General features: G+C 38.7%; 1 protein-coding gene across 2 annotated transcripts in view; it reads left to right on the top strand.

Annotated features, from left to right (window-relative positions):
* Positions 1-1,428: 1,428 nt before the first annotated feature.
* The window catches only part of LOC124615875 (H/ACA ribonucleoprotein complex subunit 4), a 90,531-nt gene continuing 73,374 nt past the window's right edge, over positions 1,429-18,585 (top strand). Inside the window, exons 1-3 of one of the 2 annotated variants that reach the window (XM_047144041.1) lie at positions 1,429-1,553; positions 2,035-2,177; positions 2,335-2,551. In XM_047144041.1, the coding sequence (XP_046999997.1) occupies positions 1,541-1,553; positions 2,035-2,177; positions 2,335-2,551 (373 nt within the window). In that variant the 5' untranslated portion in view covers positions 1,429-1,540. Of the gene's footprint in view, positions 1,554-2,009; positions 2,178-2,334; positions 2,552-18,585 lie in introns of those variants that run through there. The other variant, XM_047144040.1, reaches the window with a different exon arrangement.

Genomic DNA, 18,585 nt, shown 5'->3' on the forward strand with positions numbered 1-18,585 from the left:
TTCTTTACATCATTCACAGCTTCATCTAAATCATCAGCATTGTACTGATTTTGTCCCACGGGGCCTCTTGTAAAACCTAGGCATCATTTTCTAGCCTAAAAAATGAAAAAATATGAATTGCATAGAATTTACATTCAATGGGGTCAAGTGATACATGTACCACTTGACCCCGGGCAAGACAATTTTTTTATTTTTTATTTTTTAGAAAATCTTTTTTAAATATGTAATAACAATAGCAAGTTAATGATCTTAGATGTATTCCTTATCTTTTACGAGAAATTCAGCTTTATTCAAATGTAGGATTTGTGTTTGTTGAGTAAAGTTGCCAGTACCTTAAAAAAAGCATAACATAACCTGTCAAAGTAAACAATACAGCTGAGCAAAAAATTGGTGAGAAAAAACAGTTGACTGTTGCAGGCTTTAGAACAGATCTTGATGGTCAGAGAAACATAATTGTTGCCAACATTTACTTTGAGTTGCTAATACACTGACATATTACAACGAATGTTGCATTTTGTCTCAGTTTACCCCATCGTATCACTTCAACCCAGATTATGGTACTTTCCCCTAATCATCTGAATAATTCTGGAAGACTGTTGCTTACCCCAGATTCTTTCAACTTACATGTTTGTGTGTTATGTCACATTATTATTGCTGTATGGTGTCTCCTTCCTGTGGTTCCTTTACTTCCTTAAGTTATCTTCTACAATACTGCCTTAAAATGTTTTTCTCTCGCATAACACTGCAACATATTCCTTCCACTTTCCAGCTTTCCCTTCTTTTGAAAGTACTGGCCTGCCTCCAAACTTTTGATATCCTACATGTGCTGCTATTTTATGCCAAGACCTCTTCAATTTTCTTATAGGTGTTATCTATTTTCTCATAGTCTTGCAAGTTTCAACATACTTGCATTTCTTCCATAACTATTCCTCCTTGGCCATTTGCACTTGCTGTGGATCTCATTTATGAGACATTTGTATTCCCCTTTCGCTGCTACACCCACTGAATTTTTTCATGTTGTCTCCCTTTCGACAACGTAATTCAGTATCTTATGTTACAGCTCTTATTTCTACAGACTGCTCCCTTGGAAACTTTCAATAAACAGTGCTTTTTTAAGTTTAGCCATGCTCCATCTCCTTAATTTCTTACATTTCTGCATTTTACAGTTTTAATATGCAGTTCATAAGCAACAAATCCCCATCCATGCCAGGGAATGTTTTATTGTGTAAAATCTAGTTTCGAGATCTCTCGGTGTCCCCAGGGTTCTTCCACGTATACATAATGCTTTTGTTATTCTCAAGCCAAGTAATAAAATATTTAACTCCTAAAATGTGTTATACATGTTTAGAAAAATAAATGTTCCTTTAAGGAATCTTTTTATTTGTATCGTGAAATCGATTTCCTTCCCAGTTCCAGCAGTTGGTGGTACTTAGATTTACGTTGCCGCGTGCTCTGGTTGTGATCAAACGAAGGTGCCGACGTTGCCAAATGTATCCAAAGTTGAATTTAGTGGCGCCTGTAGACCACGTGTGTTGAAAACATGGAAGAAACAGGTATGAAGGATGTTCATTGCAACTCCATTTAGTTTACAATTATGTTTTTGTTGTAGATATGTGAAGAATATTTTGTTAGGATTGTAATTCACAGATAATAGGTTAAGTTAGTTGTAACTTCACCCAGGAGGTCTTATGTTTTACTCGTTTTAAAAGTTGTATAAGTTAATGAAATAAGTGGATATGTCGAAAGCTGATGTCAGTCTTGATATATTTTCTAAATTATACATTGCTAGATCGGTATTTGTGTTGCTTTCGTTTGTGTTTGTGTTCGCCGGTTTTTGTTTACATTCTGTGAGAACGTGCGATTCCTACACATGCGAAAGACCTGTTCATACTGTTATCATGTGGTAAACGTCGTATATTAATTTTACTTACAAGTACTTACATTGTACACGCAGGTTAACGTATTCAATTTCTTTATATTGTATAGTACTTTATGTGAGTGTGTAATTTATGTTTGATGCTCTCATGTTAACAGAACCTGTGCTTGGGGAGAAGAAAAGTAGGAAAAAAAAGAGGGAGAAGTCAGTTGCAGATATTCAGCATGAAGAATCGTTTCATTTACAGTCTTCAGACAAAGTAGCCAAGCTAGACACATCTGAATGGCCACTTTTGTTAAAGGTGTATTTTTTGTTTAATCTTGGGTGAATTGTGTATAAACAATGTTGCTAGTACTGAGTACTACTTCGCATCAAGTAATTACTATTAGATGTTGAAAATATTCGACAAGATTGTGCATCTTGGTGTCGTCAGTAAGAGCTAATTCTTTTATTTTCAGAACTTTGACAAATTAAATGTTCGCACGAACCACTTTACCCCGTTACCATTTGGATGTTCTCCTCTTCAAAGGAGCATAAAGGATTACATAAAGTATGGATTCATTAACGTTGATAAGCCAGCCAATCCAAGCTCCCATGAAGTAGTTGCATGGATTAAAAGAATTCTCAAGGTGGAAAAAACTGGTCATTCTGGAACATTGGATCCAAAAGTTACAGGTAAGTACAATGCCAATTTTAGTTAAATTATTGAATTGATGAATTAGAAATAATTTGGCTGTTTGCTCATTACACTGCAACTGAAAGTATTGTTTGAAGAATTACGAGAAAGTTGAAACAGAAGGGTGTGAGATAAAGTTAGGTTTCTTAGAGTATGATAAATTTAACTTATCGTACCATCAATGGGATACTTATTCAAATTGTTTAAATTTAAAACAAAATACAGTTGTAGGTGAGTGGGCTTTAGGATCAACTAATCATTTTTACTTACTTCAGTTTTTATTAATAATACATTTGCTTTTAATCATACTATTTTAGACATTTCCAACATCTGCATGTGGGCGGCCCATCATGAACTGTAGCTGATTTCTGTAGTATGTAAATTGTCTGCAATCTGTGAAGTTTGATTTGATTTCAAAGAGGATATTTCATAGGTCAGTGTTATTGCTTTTTCAGTTAAGAATCAGTAGGCCTAAGTACACACATGAGAAGATATTTTTTCATTTTCTCATAATTGTGGGCTAATGCAGCAACCAGTAAATTAATTTCTAAAACAAAAAACAAATAAAAAATGAGGATATTTAAAGTGTAATTTTTATGTAAAAATTATGAGCTGTTAATATACATACTTTTATTTATTACCAGTGTGTCATTTTGCTCATCAGGCAACATCAAAATCTTTAATGTAACCTATGTATCACTGTTAGTGCTGTGGTCCCAATGAAAATAAAATTATAAGAGGCCATTATGTGTCACTGCCATGAAAAACAAAAATCTTGCTGCACTTAATGTGCAGTATTTAGGTCACTTTACAGAATTATAATAATATCAGGGAACTTTGAGGGAAAAAAACGGAAAAATCTCACTTTTGTCTCTGTAGGTGAAATGGTTTGTTTACTGAGATGTCATGAATCGTCGCTGACCAGGCACAGCTGAGTACATGCGCTGCTTCCCTACACCCTCATTCTTACTGCTTCTCCCCATTCTGCCACTACTTCTTGCCACCAGCCTAGCAGCTGCGAATGAGAGGCAGGGAGGGATGGGGAGTGGTTTGTTTGGATTCTCAGAGATTGTTGGCGCAGTGGCTGGAGATGGTTTTCATGTGTGCATGAGTTGTGTCTGAGTCATTGTGTGAATGTGTGTGCACTCTTGTATTCTGACAGAGGCTGTGACCGAAAATTTAATTGTGAGAGTGTGATTGTTTTTTCTACATGCCTGTCTGTGGCTCAGTGATCATCTTTACGGTGAGTTGCTACCTATCCTCGTCACTGCAGGGTGTACACAAAGTACGGGAGCACTTTCAATTATTTATTGCTCAAGAACTAAACATTGTACAGATGTCGTACATATAGCATTTTGGAGAGAAACTCTGACAGTTTTTTTTTTACAAACATATGATATGCAAACCATGAGTGACCTGGCAGTTGTCAGTATGATAAACGAATTCTTGCCATACCTGTCCCAGCATGGCATCATCAGCTGTGGCAGTCACTTCCTGTATTCTCTCCTGGAGCTCTACAACACTGCGTGGTAGAGGCGGTACGTACCTCAGATCTTTGTGTCTCCATAGAAAAAAGTGACACGGAGTGATATCTGGTGATTGGGGAGGCCATTTTAACAAACAGCTGTCCCCATCTGTAGCACAGCCAATCCATTGATGCGGCAGTCCGTGTTCAGGTACCCACGAACTTCACAATGAAAATGGGGTGGAGCCCCATCCTGCTGAAAGATAAATAGTGTGTCCAATTGCATTTGAGGCATCAGCCATTGCCCCGACGCGCCCAAGTAGGAATATCCAGTGACAGTGCTCTCAGCGAAGAAGAATGGCTCATACAGTTTTCGACGTGATAAGACACCAAAAACATTTACCTTGGGGAATCGTGCTCAAATTCAGTGCATTCATGTGGATGTTTTGTACCCCAGAGTCGACAATTATTCCTGTTTACTTTCCCATTAGTGTTGCTTCGTCAATAAAAATTAAGCGATCAACAATGCCATCCCCACCCTCATTCAGTTGTTGCAACTGTAAACAAAACTCAAAATACTTGTCTTTGTTGTCGTCATTGAGCTTCTGCACTAGCTCCAATTTGAATGGTTTCATAGACAGCTTCTGTTGCAAGACTTTCCACACTCATTGGAGCCATTTTGAGTTTACAGGATGCACGACACACCGACTTCTTTGGACTTATTATGAATGTCTCTCGTAAGCGCTCTTACATTCACTTCACTTACACTGGGACGTCCGCTTTTCTTTGCCGGGCACAGCAACCTGTCATAAAGAATTTGCTGTGCCAGTGGTAAATGGCCTTCCTTGTTGGTGGCTTCTTACCAAACTTGGTTCTAAACATCCGTTGAACAGCTATAGCACACTTATTTTTGTTGAACTCCAACACACAGGAAACTCGCTTCACACCTGAACTCACCATGTTTTCGTCTAGTGCTGACTACAGGCAACTTACCAAACTACGGTGTGGTGGTATACACGGAAAAAAAAACTTGCAGGGTTGCTCTTCAAAATTACATGTGTATGATATCTGTACAGTGTTTGGTTCTTGTGCAATAAATAATTGAAAGTGCTCCTGGACTTTATGTACACCCTATATTGATTTTGGTAGTATTTGCACAAGTTATGTGCTGCATGGATTTATCACTGCAGTCTCATTTCATCAGCAGTGTCTGTGACATGTGAATAGCTGGCCACATGAGAGGACTTCCAAGACGATCGGAAACAGCAGGCCATTTCTGTGGGTGCTTCTAACAGATCAGGCCTGCCAATGTGAAGCTGTAGGCCCTGCCTGTCAGATCTAGTCCAACCGATCTGCCTACAGGCTGAGTCTGTTTGTGTGTGGCATAATGCAGCAGATTTTATTGATAATCTATGGTCCCAGGACTGTGGTGCTCCTCGGCAGGCCAGCGGTCACGGGCGATGCATTTCTGGAATTGCAACTGTCTCACTGCAAGTACATTGCACAGTGCAGCATGTGATAGACTTTTATTTATTCTAGTACATTTTGAGACTTCAAAAGTGGTTTATATATGAGAAAGTTTGGACGATAAGAAGAGGAAAATTTTGGCAGTGGCTGGCAGTTTGTACGTTATGCTCTCATATATTTCTTGAAAGAAAAATCACACAACACCTGTAAATGAATAGACATAACACAATGGGTAATAACTGACAATGATGAACACAGTAGAACCAACATTTTATTGGCGATTGGTTTACACGACTCTTCCCCGGCTTTTACACCTCTTTCAAGAGGCCTATTTTTATTGAGGTATTTTAAATGTGTCTTGCGGCTCCAAGGAAGTGCGTATTTTTGTCACCAAAGGTTTTTTTCTATTGAAATAAAATGACAACAGGGTCTTAAAACACACACAACATTTGGCTTGCTTTCTCCATCTAAAAAGAGTCCATTACGAAAGATGGTGATGTTAGTACTTAAAATTTTTGCTCACATGGCAGAGAAATGTGGAAGTCCTTACATTGTGTTTGTCAGCTTATGCCTCTGCTTACCCTTGGGATCTCAAGAGTTGTCAGGGAAAAATGCTAAGACTTGTCTGGAAACCAGGGACTTTCACTTGGGGAAACTTGTGGCAACCTTGAACAGGGAACATATTGTCTTACAATTGTCAAAATGAATGACATTTGGTTGACATATTCATTATGAAAGGGCTGCTGAAATGTAGCTGAATCATTCATGTAAATACAATAACTCATAATATCAAAATAATATAAACAGCTTAAGTACTTACCAAACACTGTAATGAGCATGTAGTATATCACATTTGTGCATAGGGGTTCTCCTTTATAACAAGATAAGATTTGTTGCAGAAATGGGAAAAACAAAATACTGTAATAAATATTAATCATGCAAAAGGAAATGGCACTTAGTTCACAGGCACTTTCTTCGTCAACACTGATGTTACCTGTGCTGTGGCCTGTGGAAGTGTCATTGGATTTGCTCAAATGATATTATATTTTCAACATTACTTTCTGCAGTATCTTCACTCTTCCATGGTTCTTTAATAACCATTTCTATTTAATGTACAACATTACTCCAATTTTTTGGTGTCATTTGTGCCACTGCTTCTGCTAATAGACCTGCTCTGCCTTCTGTAAATCGTCCTTTGTGTAAAGAGTAGTCAAATGAAAAGGCACGAAAAGTCATAACAACCAAACAAGTTGAATTTGTGTATGTCGCTTTGGGATAACATAGTGAGACGTCTAGGGATGTAAACATAGTATTGTCATGTAAGCATGAAAAGTTTCAAAGCTGTGCCCTGGCAAGTGATAATCACTGTCTTATTTTATGTCCAAGCTGTGATACTCATCAATTTCCTTGATAAGGAAAAACTATTAACAGTGATTTATTCTGTGAGGTGGCTCGGGCTGCTCATGGTGGGAGTGATTCTGCTCCATAATAGTGCATGTCCACACGTCAAAAGGTTGCAAAAGTGTGATGGCTAGAATAAAGTGGGAGCAAGTTCAGCATCCACTCTGCAGCCTAGACATGTTACCCTGCAACTCCCGTGCATCTGTTCACTAAAATTACATCTCAAAGGGTAGTGCTTCAGCTTGTACTAGCTTCTGTCATAGGCTCAGGAATTCTGGAAACAGGGAATGTCATGGCTCATGAAACAGTGGGATACTTGTGCTCAGGCCTCTGGTGATTAATTTTGAATGAGACTTCAATTATACCAACACTATTATTTCGTACCTTTTCTTTTGAATACCAGCCCATACTAGGTGTCCGTTACTTATTTAACGAGGCTCTCTCTTCTCTGTGCTGTATTTTTCCTTACAAACATTGATGACAACGTTTCTGTGTGTCTTCAAAGTGTCTGCAGTTCTTTAGGCTACCTTCATTACTGGCAGTAGTTGTATCGTTCTCTCTCTCTCTCTCTCTCTCTCTCTCCATATCGAAATACTCACACGCTGAGCACACAAACTCCTGTGCCTGCCCTTGCAAAACATGCAGATCACTGAACTTTCTGTTCAGCAACCACACTATTCTACACGTCTGCTGCAAGTTTCAGACATTCTCTAGCGTAAAATAAACTTGCTGCACAGAGAGACAGCACACAGCAAAATAGTCATAACTATTAAGGTTACCAGCTGCAAGCTTTATCTGCAACTGGCTATAGTAGCAGTAGCAAAGAGAAATTTGATAACTCTGAATGGAACAGAAGGTGTGACCAAGTGCATTCTCTGATTGCCTTTCACTACAGTAGCAGCCTTGTAAACAGCTAGATGTAAATCATTTTGTTGTTCTTATCCAGATATAGATGCATGTAAGTAGAGATCTGCGCAGATACAAAAAATTCTATCTGCACCTTATTCACAAGACCCTTTATTTGCATCTGTGAGTTCCATATCTGCCTTATCAATCATGTCAGCAAAGTCCTGTTACTTTCCAGAGTTGTGTTTGGAAATGGATTTCTCAAGGTGGCGGAGTTCCTGGCAGTGGCAGCGAGTGCCATGGGGCAGGAGCTCTCTGGAGTGCTCGATGCAGTGTGTCTGAAGTTGTGTGGTGTGGATGCTAGGAGTATAAGATTGGTGATCATGTAAGATGCAGCCAACAGTTCTCAGGACTCTGCTGTGCTGGTACATTAGGTTGTTTTTCAGCAAGCAGCAGTGCTCCCAGTGTGCCTGGACACTAAATTGTTCTCAGGGAGTAACAATGTTCCACAGGCTGGAACAGCCTTTTTAAGAATAATAGCCTTTTATTACTATCATGCATTTTAAAAGTTTGAGTAGCCATTTGACAGATCATCATTGTTTAGTTTCATAATATTTCACAAATTTTAAGTCAAAATTTCATGTTGAGAGTAATAAAAATACCAAAAATATCTGTAGTGAGGCATTTATAAAAGGTGTCACAAAGCTTATTACATCTTCCAACTCGTTTGCCAACATTAAAGTCACTTGTGTCGATGTGTCTCGCATGAAATTGCTGGAGCATCGAACCACTGAAAGTTAAGTGGCTTACAACATCTCTAGTTTTCTGTTGTATCATGTGACATTCCCCCTTTTCATCAACTTCTGTAGGTCATAAAAAAAGACTGTGGCAGTTTGATAAGAATTTGTTACTCTGTGTACATCACTCTTCTTATCATTGCTATCTTAGGGAATTTCACAGTAATTTTTTCATTAGGCATGTGACTTTTAAAAGTTAAGCTTACTACTCTCCTGGTAGTTAATAGTTGTGATGCACTTTCTAACTTATAAATAATCATAATAATTAAAACAGTTAGGATAACCACCAATGACAAGTGAGAATTTTATTTTTGTTTATAAAATAAATTAGTTTGTATATGTTAGGCATGTGACAGAGAATAGACAAGGAAAAGATCATTTTAGAAATTTGAGAAAACCTGAAGTTTTACATATTTGATGTATAATATGTTATGATAGCCAGAACCTTTCATTATGAGTGTATGGTAATGAGACTTTTCCTACATTTCTGCTACTTGCTGTATATTGTTATAGATGCTAGTGCATGTTAGGCATGTGACTGTAAGGTATGTGACACTTTGTACATGAAATTTAATTACATAGAGCTTTAAAAATGACTGAAATATACCACAAGAACACCTTAAAACATGACTAAAGGTTTATTTATTCTATGAATTTACCAGGAAACCCCATGATGATACACTTCACTAAATGATGAAAATAAGGCTGCAATCATAAACAGACATTAACTATCAAACAATACGACAGTATACTTAAACCAACCACTTAACATGCATTGTATCCAGAAAACTCAAGAGCAAAAAAAAAAAGTTGGTTCATATAAAACAGACACTATGACAGCATAATCCTTGTTACCTGGCTATACAAAGATGGCACCCTTAGTTTTTAACAAAATCAGTCTCCTCAGTTTTCACCTACATTTGGCATAACAACTGAGATAACACGTAAGCCTATTTGAGACTAAAAAAATTATTATTATTAATCACATCACAGGTCATCTTGCACAATATTATCGGAACTCTTCTTGCACGATGTGTCACCAACAACTCTTGTCTTTTTATCTACCTATGTCTGGATCCCGCTCCAGCTACTGCTGGGTCTTGGTGCTGATGTGTCCTCTCCATTTGACTCGGTCCTCTCACCACTTTTCTTCATCCACTTGCTGCCAGGTTACACCTGTCCTTTCCGCAGATATTCTCACTCCCGTTTTCCACCGTGTTCTTGGGTGCCCTCTAGGTCTTTTTCCATCCATCTTTAGTTCTTCCCTAATTTTGGGAAGTGTCTGCCCATGTGCCCTCTTAACATGCCCATACCATCTTAATCTCTTTTTTTTTTTTTTTTTTTTTTTTTTTTTTTCCCCCCTCTCATACTTTCTTATTTAAGGTCCTTTCTAATCTCTACATTCCTTACTCTGTCCATTCATGTTTTTCCCGTAACTGCTCTGAGAAATTTCATTTCCCCTGCTTGCAGTCTGCTCCAGTCCCTTTCTGTCATTGTCCATGTTTCTCCACCATAGGTGACAATAGGGAAGTAATAATTCTTGTACATAAGGAGTTTTGCTTTTTCTGAAACTTTCTTATTCCAAATCAGGTGTTTTATTGTTTGGTAGAAATTGCCTCCCATCTGTAACCTCCTATTAATTTCATTGGTTATTCTTCCATCCCTAGATATTTCACTCCCTAAATAAGTGAAACTTTCTACCACATTGAGGGGGTTCTCCATTCAAGGTAATATTTCCATTGATCCCTTTCTATCTTCCAAATACCATTACTTCACTCTTATCTTTATTTATTTTTAATCCGTACTTTGTCTTTTTATGATTGGCATAAATATGCTTTAGCATGACTACCTGCTCTACAGTTTGCTTCTCGCACTTATTGTAGAGAAATTTTATGAACATTTGTGTCTTGTTCCTGCTTTGGAAGTTTTCTCACTGTTGCTGTTAAAGTTTCCTTTCTGTGCCTCGTTTGCACCTCTTCTTTTCCTGCCACTGTCGCACTACTTTTCATCTTTTGGTGACACTCTCTGTCTCTCTCTTACTGCTTCACTTTACAATGTTTTTTGTCTACACAAGCTAGCTTCTTCCTCCAATTTTGCCAGTTTACATTCCCAGGTGCATGACATATGGCCACTAGACTTGGTCAATATTTTGGAGGAAGAACAGGCTTGTCATACGCCTAACAAAATGAAATTTATAGAATGCTCCACCTCATATTTCAGAAACAAACATAATTAGATGAGAATTAATTATTCCTGTAGACTCACTTGTGATGAAATTAGAGCATGGAAATTCTCAATCCAGAAGGCATTGCTTCACAGCTCAAGCATGGAAAAATTAACTTAGATTATAAACATGTGACCAGAACCACGTGTCCAAACAGTATTGTCACCCATTTTGAATAATTTGGTTGGTGTTGACATGTAAGATTCATGGATGCTGTGTGGAACTATCAATGGCACCAGCTTTTGAAAATCCTTTCCCCCTGATGTGGGAAGGAGAAAAAATTGTCATGTGCCAAACAGCAATTTTACATTTTTCTTATTTACTGTTACACCAGTCTTCGTACATGAATTTCTGGCAGTTAATTTTGTTATATTTGGGAAGTATATATAATTACCTTTCACTTCGTATGCTAGTTTCTTGAAAATTAAAACATGCCTATCTTGTCCAAAATATTTTGAAATGTGCCTCTCATTCACTTACCACAGGTAACACAATTTTATAAAAAGTGTTTAATAATTATATTGCCCTTGAATTTTTAACTACAAAGAAATAATTATTGTGTATGTACGCACATATCTGCAACAGCTCACACTTTTGTCTGCGAGGTGACGATTGCTGCGGCTATCCACATTCTCATGCCTCTATATATAGGACTAGTGGAGATGGTGATCCACTTTTTATAATGACGTCTCATAACGTTGTTTCCATTATTGATCACTCACCTATAGTACTATGCAGAATGCAATAAAATATATTTGTATTGCCTTATGATTGTAAAACTTGATAACTGGTTACAAGAGAGGTTTGTTTATTAACAGCTCATTGTATTGCAGAAAACTGACTTTCTTTGAATATTTATGAACTGTGAAGGTGCTGGCTGATGGGGAGGGGAGAATTGAAGCATGTGGAAATCAGAATAACTTCTTTTAACACATATATGACATTGACATTGGTGGGTGTGTAAGTGACTAGAATTGCAATTCTGTAAGACAGGTAGAATGTACACCAGTGTGCATTATTGTTGCTTGTATTTATTGTTGTTACCACTCCTGTTAGAGTATACAAGTGGGCTAGAACTTGATCAGGTGTTGAGTGATTAGAGCGAAGTACGCAGAGGTGATGTGCACACATGTGAGACATTATCAGCAACTGAAAGAGCTTGAAGTCCTTATTGTGGGTCTCTGTTTGACTCACTGGTTGAATTGTGCAATATCAAGATTTGTGGGGCATTCAAATGTGACAAGTGGTCCTGTGTTGAAATGTATGGGAGTATGAGGACAGACGTACCCATTGTCAAGGTTCTAGTCAAGCACATGTGACCACTTTAAAGGAGGATTGCTGTTCCATGCATCAAGCACATTGTAACACACATCTGGATTTGCCATTCAAGAGCAAGTAATGGACTCACTGTAACATTCCGTCACCCCACATCATTGGTCAGAGACTAGCAGCAGTCGGACTTGGCAGTTACAGTCCTGTGAATGGGCTGCTGTTAATACCATGACACAAACAGCTGCGTTTGGAGTGGTGCAGTGGCCGGGAAGCTTGGACTACTGATGAAGGCACCTCACGGTGGTTTGCAGAATATACATGTAGATGCAGAATTGTGTTGCATCATGTCCAGTGATGTATTATGGTTCTGGCTATCCCTGAAGACCATTATTGGCAAGTATGGCAGTGGCCTTGAATGAAATCTCATTGTTTTGGAGAAAGGCATTAGTGTTAATCTTGACGTCATTGTGTACCGTATTTACTCGAATCTAAGCCGCACTCGAATCTAAGCCACACCTGAAAAATGAGACTCGAAATAAAGGGAAAAAAAGGTCCTGAATCTAAGCCGCACCTGAAATTTGAGACTCGGAATTCAAGGGGTGAGAAAAGTTTTAGGCCGCACCTCCAAATCGAAACAAAGTTGGTCCATTGTAATATGAGACACAATTTAGGTCGAATGAAAGATGATACAGCTACAGTAGTTTGGTTCGAGTCGTAAGCTTAGCAATTAAGCTTTACCAGGTAGCCATTGTTATGCGTCAGGCGCTCAGTCCGCACTTATACGGGTACCCTTCCTTTTTCACGTGCATCGTCTGGTTTGAATCGATTACTTATTTTGCTTTGATCTGATAAGTGCCGTTTTCTTTGTTATAGGTGTTTACGTGACTCTAAGCTGAAAATGCATTACTGTACTGTGTCATGCATTGTTTGTCGCATTTTGATAGTGCGTGTTTACGGCCTGTCGCCGCTTGCGGCATGACTTGCTTTTGTGCTACCGCCGCTTAAAAAAAAAAAAGAGGAATCGTCTCATTAGCGAAACAATGGCAAGAGACTGCTATTTGTTGTTACTTACACTGCTGCTTTATTTGATATTGATCAACAAGAACCAAATTATAGACTGCGTATAATAGAACATGTTCTGAACGAGAGTTTAGCGAAAATTTTTCTCCGTTTGAAAATCTTTGCGGCCGCTTCTTTAGTACATCAAATTCTACACAGAAATTTGTCGTCTTACATTTAAAATCTAGTCAGTTGCCGTGCTTCATTTCTGACTGTATCACTATTCGGCATAAGAATAATACGAATATAAACAAGACACGATACGTATATTCTTCCGCGTTTGCTGTTGTCTCACTCTAGTTTCGTAGTTTATTAGGCAGACAGGATTTAAATGAGATAGCAGCAAACACGAAAGAATACATGGCAAAATGTTTATATTCGTATTATTCTTATGGTGAAGAGAATACTGCATGTGATTCACATTTCATCAGGTTCCTATTAGCAACCATCTCTTCTCACAGGTAGGAAAAAACTCGGAACGTAGAGTTGGCCATATTGACAAACATCCCTAACAGTCTTGCCAGTCGGATTTTCGTAGTACATTGAAGTTCTGCTACATTCGAAGATGAACAATACGGAATTTGTATTTACTTCGTTGGATAATGTATGAAAATGCAGTGGTCGAAACTCGGGGCGGAGAAAAAAAAAAGCTCGTCTTCTACCTTTTTTTAAAAATTTATTTACTGATGCAGAGGTTTTGGCGCAAGTATTTATTTTTGTGCCCACAAAGCATGCCTGTGTAGCGCTACATATATTCGACGGCAGAAGTTAGTTGTGGCGGCACCTACCAACATTTTTCTGAACTTCCGCTTGCTTTGCACTCGATTCTAAGCCGCAGGCGCTTTTTTGGATTACAAAAACCGGAAAAAAAGTGCGGCTTAGATTCGAGTAAATACGGTAGGGGTCCATCGGGTATGACTTCAGGTTACAGCTGGTAGTGATTGAGTGAACTTTTGACAGCACAGTTGTACATTAAACACATGATGCCTTCACATGCTACCTCTCTTGTGACAGCATTGTGGTGCCAGTTTTCAACATGACAGTGTTCATCCACACGTGGTATATGCCTCTGTGAACTGTCTGCTTGATGAGGTGCTGTGGCCAGTGAAATTCCCAAACCTGTCCTCACTAGAATGAGTGTGGTCCTTGCTCAGATGTCGGTTCTGTCTCCGTGCCAGTACCCAGAATGTCAAGGACCTGTTGGGGCAAGTTTGCCTCAGAGAGGATAAAACTGCCTTGACAGCGTTCCCAATGAATCAGTTCATGCATCCAGGCCAGTGGGGATGAAACACTGTACTGGTATGTGACTTCATACTCCCAAAAAAGTTTGTAAATTTGACTTAATTTTTAATCGCTGAAATGGCATCAAATTCCCTCTCAAGCCATGAAGTTTTTTTCCTTTAGTCCTTTTCAGATGATTCACTTTTTTTTGTCAGCATGTATATTAAGAGGACATTGTGTAGCAAGTGAACATTTATGAAATATTTATTGTCAAGTAGATGTGATAACAGTCATATATTGACTGTACAGTTTCAAAAAGGTATGAATAATGAGCGACTATTCATCTCATTGGTCTCAAAATTGAGGAAATAACAATTGTAGCAGCATTTATTAATGGCCTAATCAAAATTAACAATATCTGAAGGATTGTATCCTAAATAATGATCACTAATGAGAATTGGAAAAATTATGCAAAAATAATTGATATTTAAAAACTTTATTTTCTTGAGAAAATTAGGCCTATAAACATAAAAAAAAATTCTGCCACCTTTCTTCAGACGGCAGCTGTGACATGTTGGGTTAGTACAGTGGTTTGTTGTTTTATATAGTTATTGACAGTCAATATGTTGATGTTATGTATCAGATTCTGATGTTCAGTTTAGGTATTTTTGTAGCAGCTAGTGATGAATCAGTATAGTTTTCAAAAAGTAAAAAATGATGACTGTATGTTGATAATGATACTGGGTGCACTCAGCTTCGTGAGACCTACTGAGGAGCTACTCGGCAGACAAGTAACCATTACAAGTATAAGAAACCTGCCAATGACCGGAGGAGTGGTGTGCTGGGCACATGCCCCTCCTTAATGCGTCCAATGGTACCATTGGCAAAGGATGACACTGTGGGCTGTTGGTTCCAATTGGCCAAGCTAGGACCGGAACATGGAACTTATATTGATATTGATTCTTCAGAGTATTATCTGGTTACTGACGTGTTTTTTCTGGATAACTTCATGCCAACATTCTTGTCCATTCCATTTACCTTGTGAATATGCAGAAAAAAGAAATTTGTTTGACAGGAGCCACATGGGAAAGTCAACTACAGTTAGAACTGGTCTCCTGCTATTCTGCTCATTAGTTGGGTCAAAACCAGTCCTCTTTGTCATACGCCTATGAAAATCAATCCACTTTTGCAGTCGGTAAAGTATAATACACTCATTAAAAAAAAAAAAAGGATGACACACCACAAAGGAATTATCCAAATTGGACAGAAATCAATAGATGTGATATACAGGCACAGACAAACAAATGATTACAATTTCAGAAAAATTGGATGGTTTATTCAAGAGAAAGAGCTTTACAAACTCACAAGTCAGTAGTACATTGGGCCACATCTGGCTGTTACCCAAGCAGTTATTCGACTTGGCATTGTCTGATAGCTGTTGCATGCCCTGGGGGATATTGTGCCGAATGCTGTTCAGTCACATCGCCAGATTCCAAGCCAGTTGGAGGGCCCTGCCCAAAATGCTCCAAATATTCTCAATTAAGAATAGATCCAGCGATGTTGCTGTCCAAGGTAGGGTTTGACAAGCAATAGAAAGTCTCACTGTGTGCAGGTGGATGTTATCTTGCTGAAGTGTAAGCCCGGGAAGGTTTGCCATGTAGGGCAACAAAATGGGGTGTAGAATATCATCAGTGTACCCCTGTACTGTAAGGCTGCCACGGGTGACAACCAAAGGGGTCTTGCTATCAAATGAAATGGTACACCAGCCTACCACTCCCGGTTGTTGGGCCGTATGGCAGGCAACAGTCAGCTTGGTACCCCATCACCGCCTGAGGTGTCTCCAGACACATCTTTGCTGGTCATTGGGCCTCAGTTTGAAGTGGGACTAGTCGCTGAAGACAGTCCTATTCCATTCAATAAGATCCCAGGACAGAGATATGTCTGGAGATGCCTCGTACCGTGTGGGATATAACCAGGCTGTCGCTCGCCACATGGCCCAACAACCAGGCGTGATAATCCGGGACACCTTTCCTTTTCACAGCAGGACCTCTTTGGCTGTTGTGGCACCTTTACAACACAGTGGTACATTGACGATATTCTGTGTTTTATTGGCCTTCACAGCAAGCCATCCTGGGCTTACATTTCAGCATGATAAAGCCTGTCTGCACACATCGAAATTTCTACTGCTTGTCTTCGTGCTTGCCAAACTCTACCTTGGCCAGGAAGGTAGTTGAATCTGTTCATCAACAAGAATGTTTGGAGCATTATGGTCAGGGTCCTCCAACCAGCTTGGAATTTTGATGATATAACGTGCCAATTGGATAGAATTTGACATGATTACCGTCAAGAGGAGATCCAACAACTCCATTAGTTGATGCCAAGCTGAATAACGTCTTGCATAAGGGCTAGAAGAGAACCAGCATGTATATGGCTTGGTCAGTTTGTAAAACTTTCTCTGGAATGAATCATCACAAATTTTCTGAAATTGTGATCATTGGTGTTCAGTACATGTACATCACATCTACTGATTTCCGTCCCATTTGGATAATGCCTTCCCATTTTGATAATGCCTTCGTGCCCCCCCCCCCCCCCCCCCCTCCCCGTAGCGTGTACTTGGTGGCATGTGTTGGATGTGAACAATTTTCATGAGGGTGTTAAAAATTAAGTTTAATGTGTGAAAACAATAAAATAATAAATATGGGAGGTGCTTTTGCCATTATTGCTGAGAGTAGTTGGCTTTTGAAGAATGCATCGTAATGTTGTTTCAATATTTTTTCTGTGACTGCTGGGACTGTAATTTTTTTCAGGTGAACTGCTGTTAAACAACAGCCATTGTTACTTTTGAAGTCACTATACTCTGATTAAAATTAATTGGTGATTGACAGATAGCACTGGTGGGGAGCAGAATTGCAGTCACATGCACAACATTCCACATGCTAGTACAGTCAATAGTTGTGGATGCACGAAAACAGAAAAAAGTCATCTACTTTTCGATTGTTGCCAATGTCTTTGCAGGTAATAGAGAGGACTGTGGTGGGAACTGTAGGTATGACGATGCACAAGATATCTCAGTCACATGTTATAGACAAATAACAGCAATAAGATGAGCATTCCCTTAGACACATCTGAACGTAACAAATTATCTAAATAAATGGCGAAATGGATACAATGTAGTTATATGTGAATAACTTTCACTATTGCCTGTGTGGTCTCTAGAAGTGCTGTTAGAGTTGAATGAAATAATAAGTTGTTCAATATTATTTTCCACCACATATTAATTCTACCATCTGACAATAAAGTTTGGTTTATAGCATTCTTTGTTAGTCATTACACTTCTGTGAGCATACAGTTTTGGTGTTCCATGCCACGTAACCCTTAACTTGAGCTGATATGAGTTCAATGGAATTGAAATGACAGTGATTTGATGGCAATCTGAGAACCGTAGAGCCATAGTTTTTGCTAGTTTATCACCCTTTCTACAGTCTTTTGGTATGGGAATGTTTTGTTGTAGATGGCTGATAATGTCTGCTTTTCGGGAAGGTACTGTAGGCTCCTTATCAAGGATATTCAAATGACATAAGGCAATGTCCATAACTGATACTGAAGCTTGGCTTAAATTTTTGATATCGACAAGTGCTACAGAAATTCAATAGTTTTATGCAGACACTAGAATGTTTACCTAAGTGCTAACTTCAGCAGCAGATACAGTTTTTCCTCATTTACATAGAGATATTTTTATAGTGACACAACAGAACGTGAAAAAATCACTGTATATTTGATGATTTTTTCCCCTCCCCTTCTGTATTTGGGGTCGTCACTACCTGGCCCCTAATAACCCCTACTGGAAGCATCACCTTACAAGGTTTGTATCTGTATAATACACAACACAGCGAGTGTGTGGAGGCAAAGAAATGGCTGCAGTTTGCTGGGACCTGGCCCCTACCACATGACTCCCCGAAATATCAATCACAAAGCAATTTTAATTGGTGTATAATGTGATAATTGGTAACTTGTTTTATCCGGATGCTTCTGTCAGGCTCCGATACGTTAACTTGCTTATGCCAGATGCTTCTTGCAGCTTAGAAAGACTAGCTGTTACAACGTTAGAGTGAATATGTAAGAAACTTCCCAATTATGGAGTCTTATAGCTTCACAACCTGTGATTGATCCCTCTGGAACCAGCAACTAGTGTTACAGATAAGCTATTTATTTGACAATAGCAGTGAAGATATTTTAAGATAGCATATGCCCTTTACCCATCTCAGTGCATTCAGTAAACTG

The sequence above is a fragment of the Schistocerca americana genome, chromosome 5, assembly GCF_021461395.2.
Source record: "Schistocerca americana isolate TAMUIC-IGC-003095 chromosome 5, iqSchAmer2.1, whole genome shotgun sequence".
In the NCBI taxonomy this organism is placed as follows: Eukaryota; Metazoa; Arthropoda; class Insecta; order Orthoptera; family Acrididae; genus Schistocerca; species Schistocerca americana.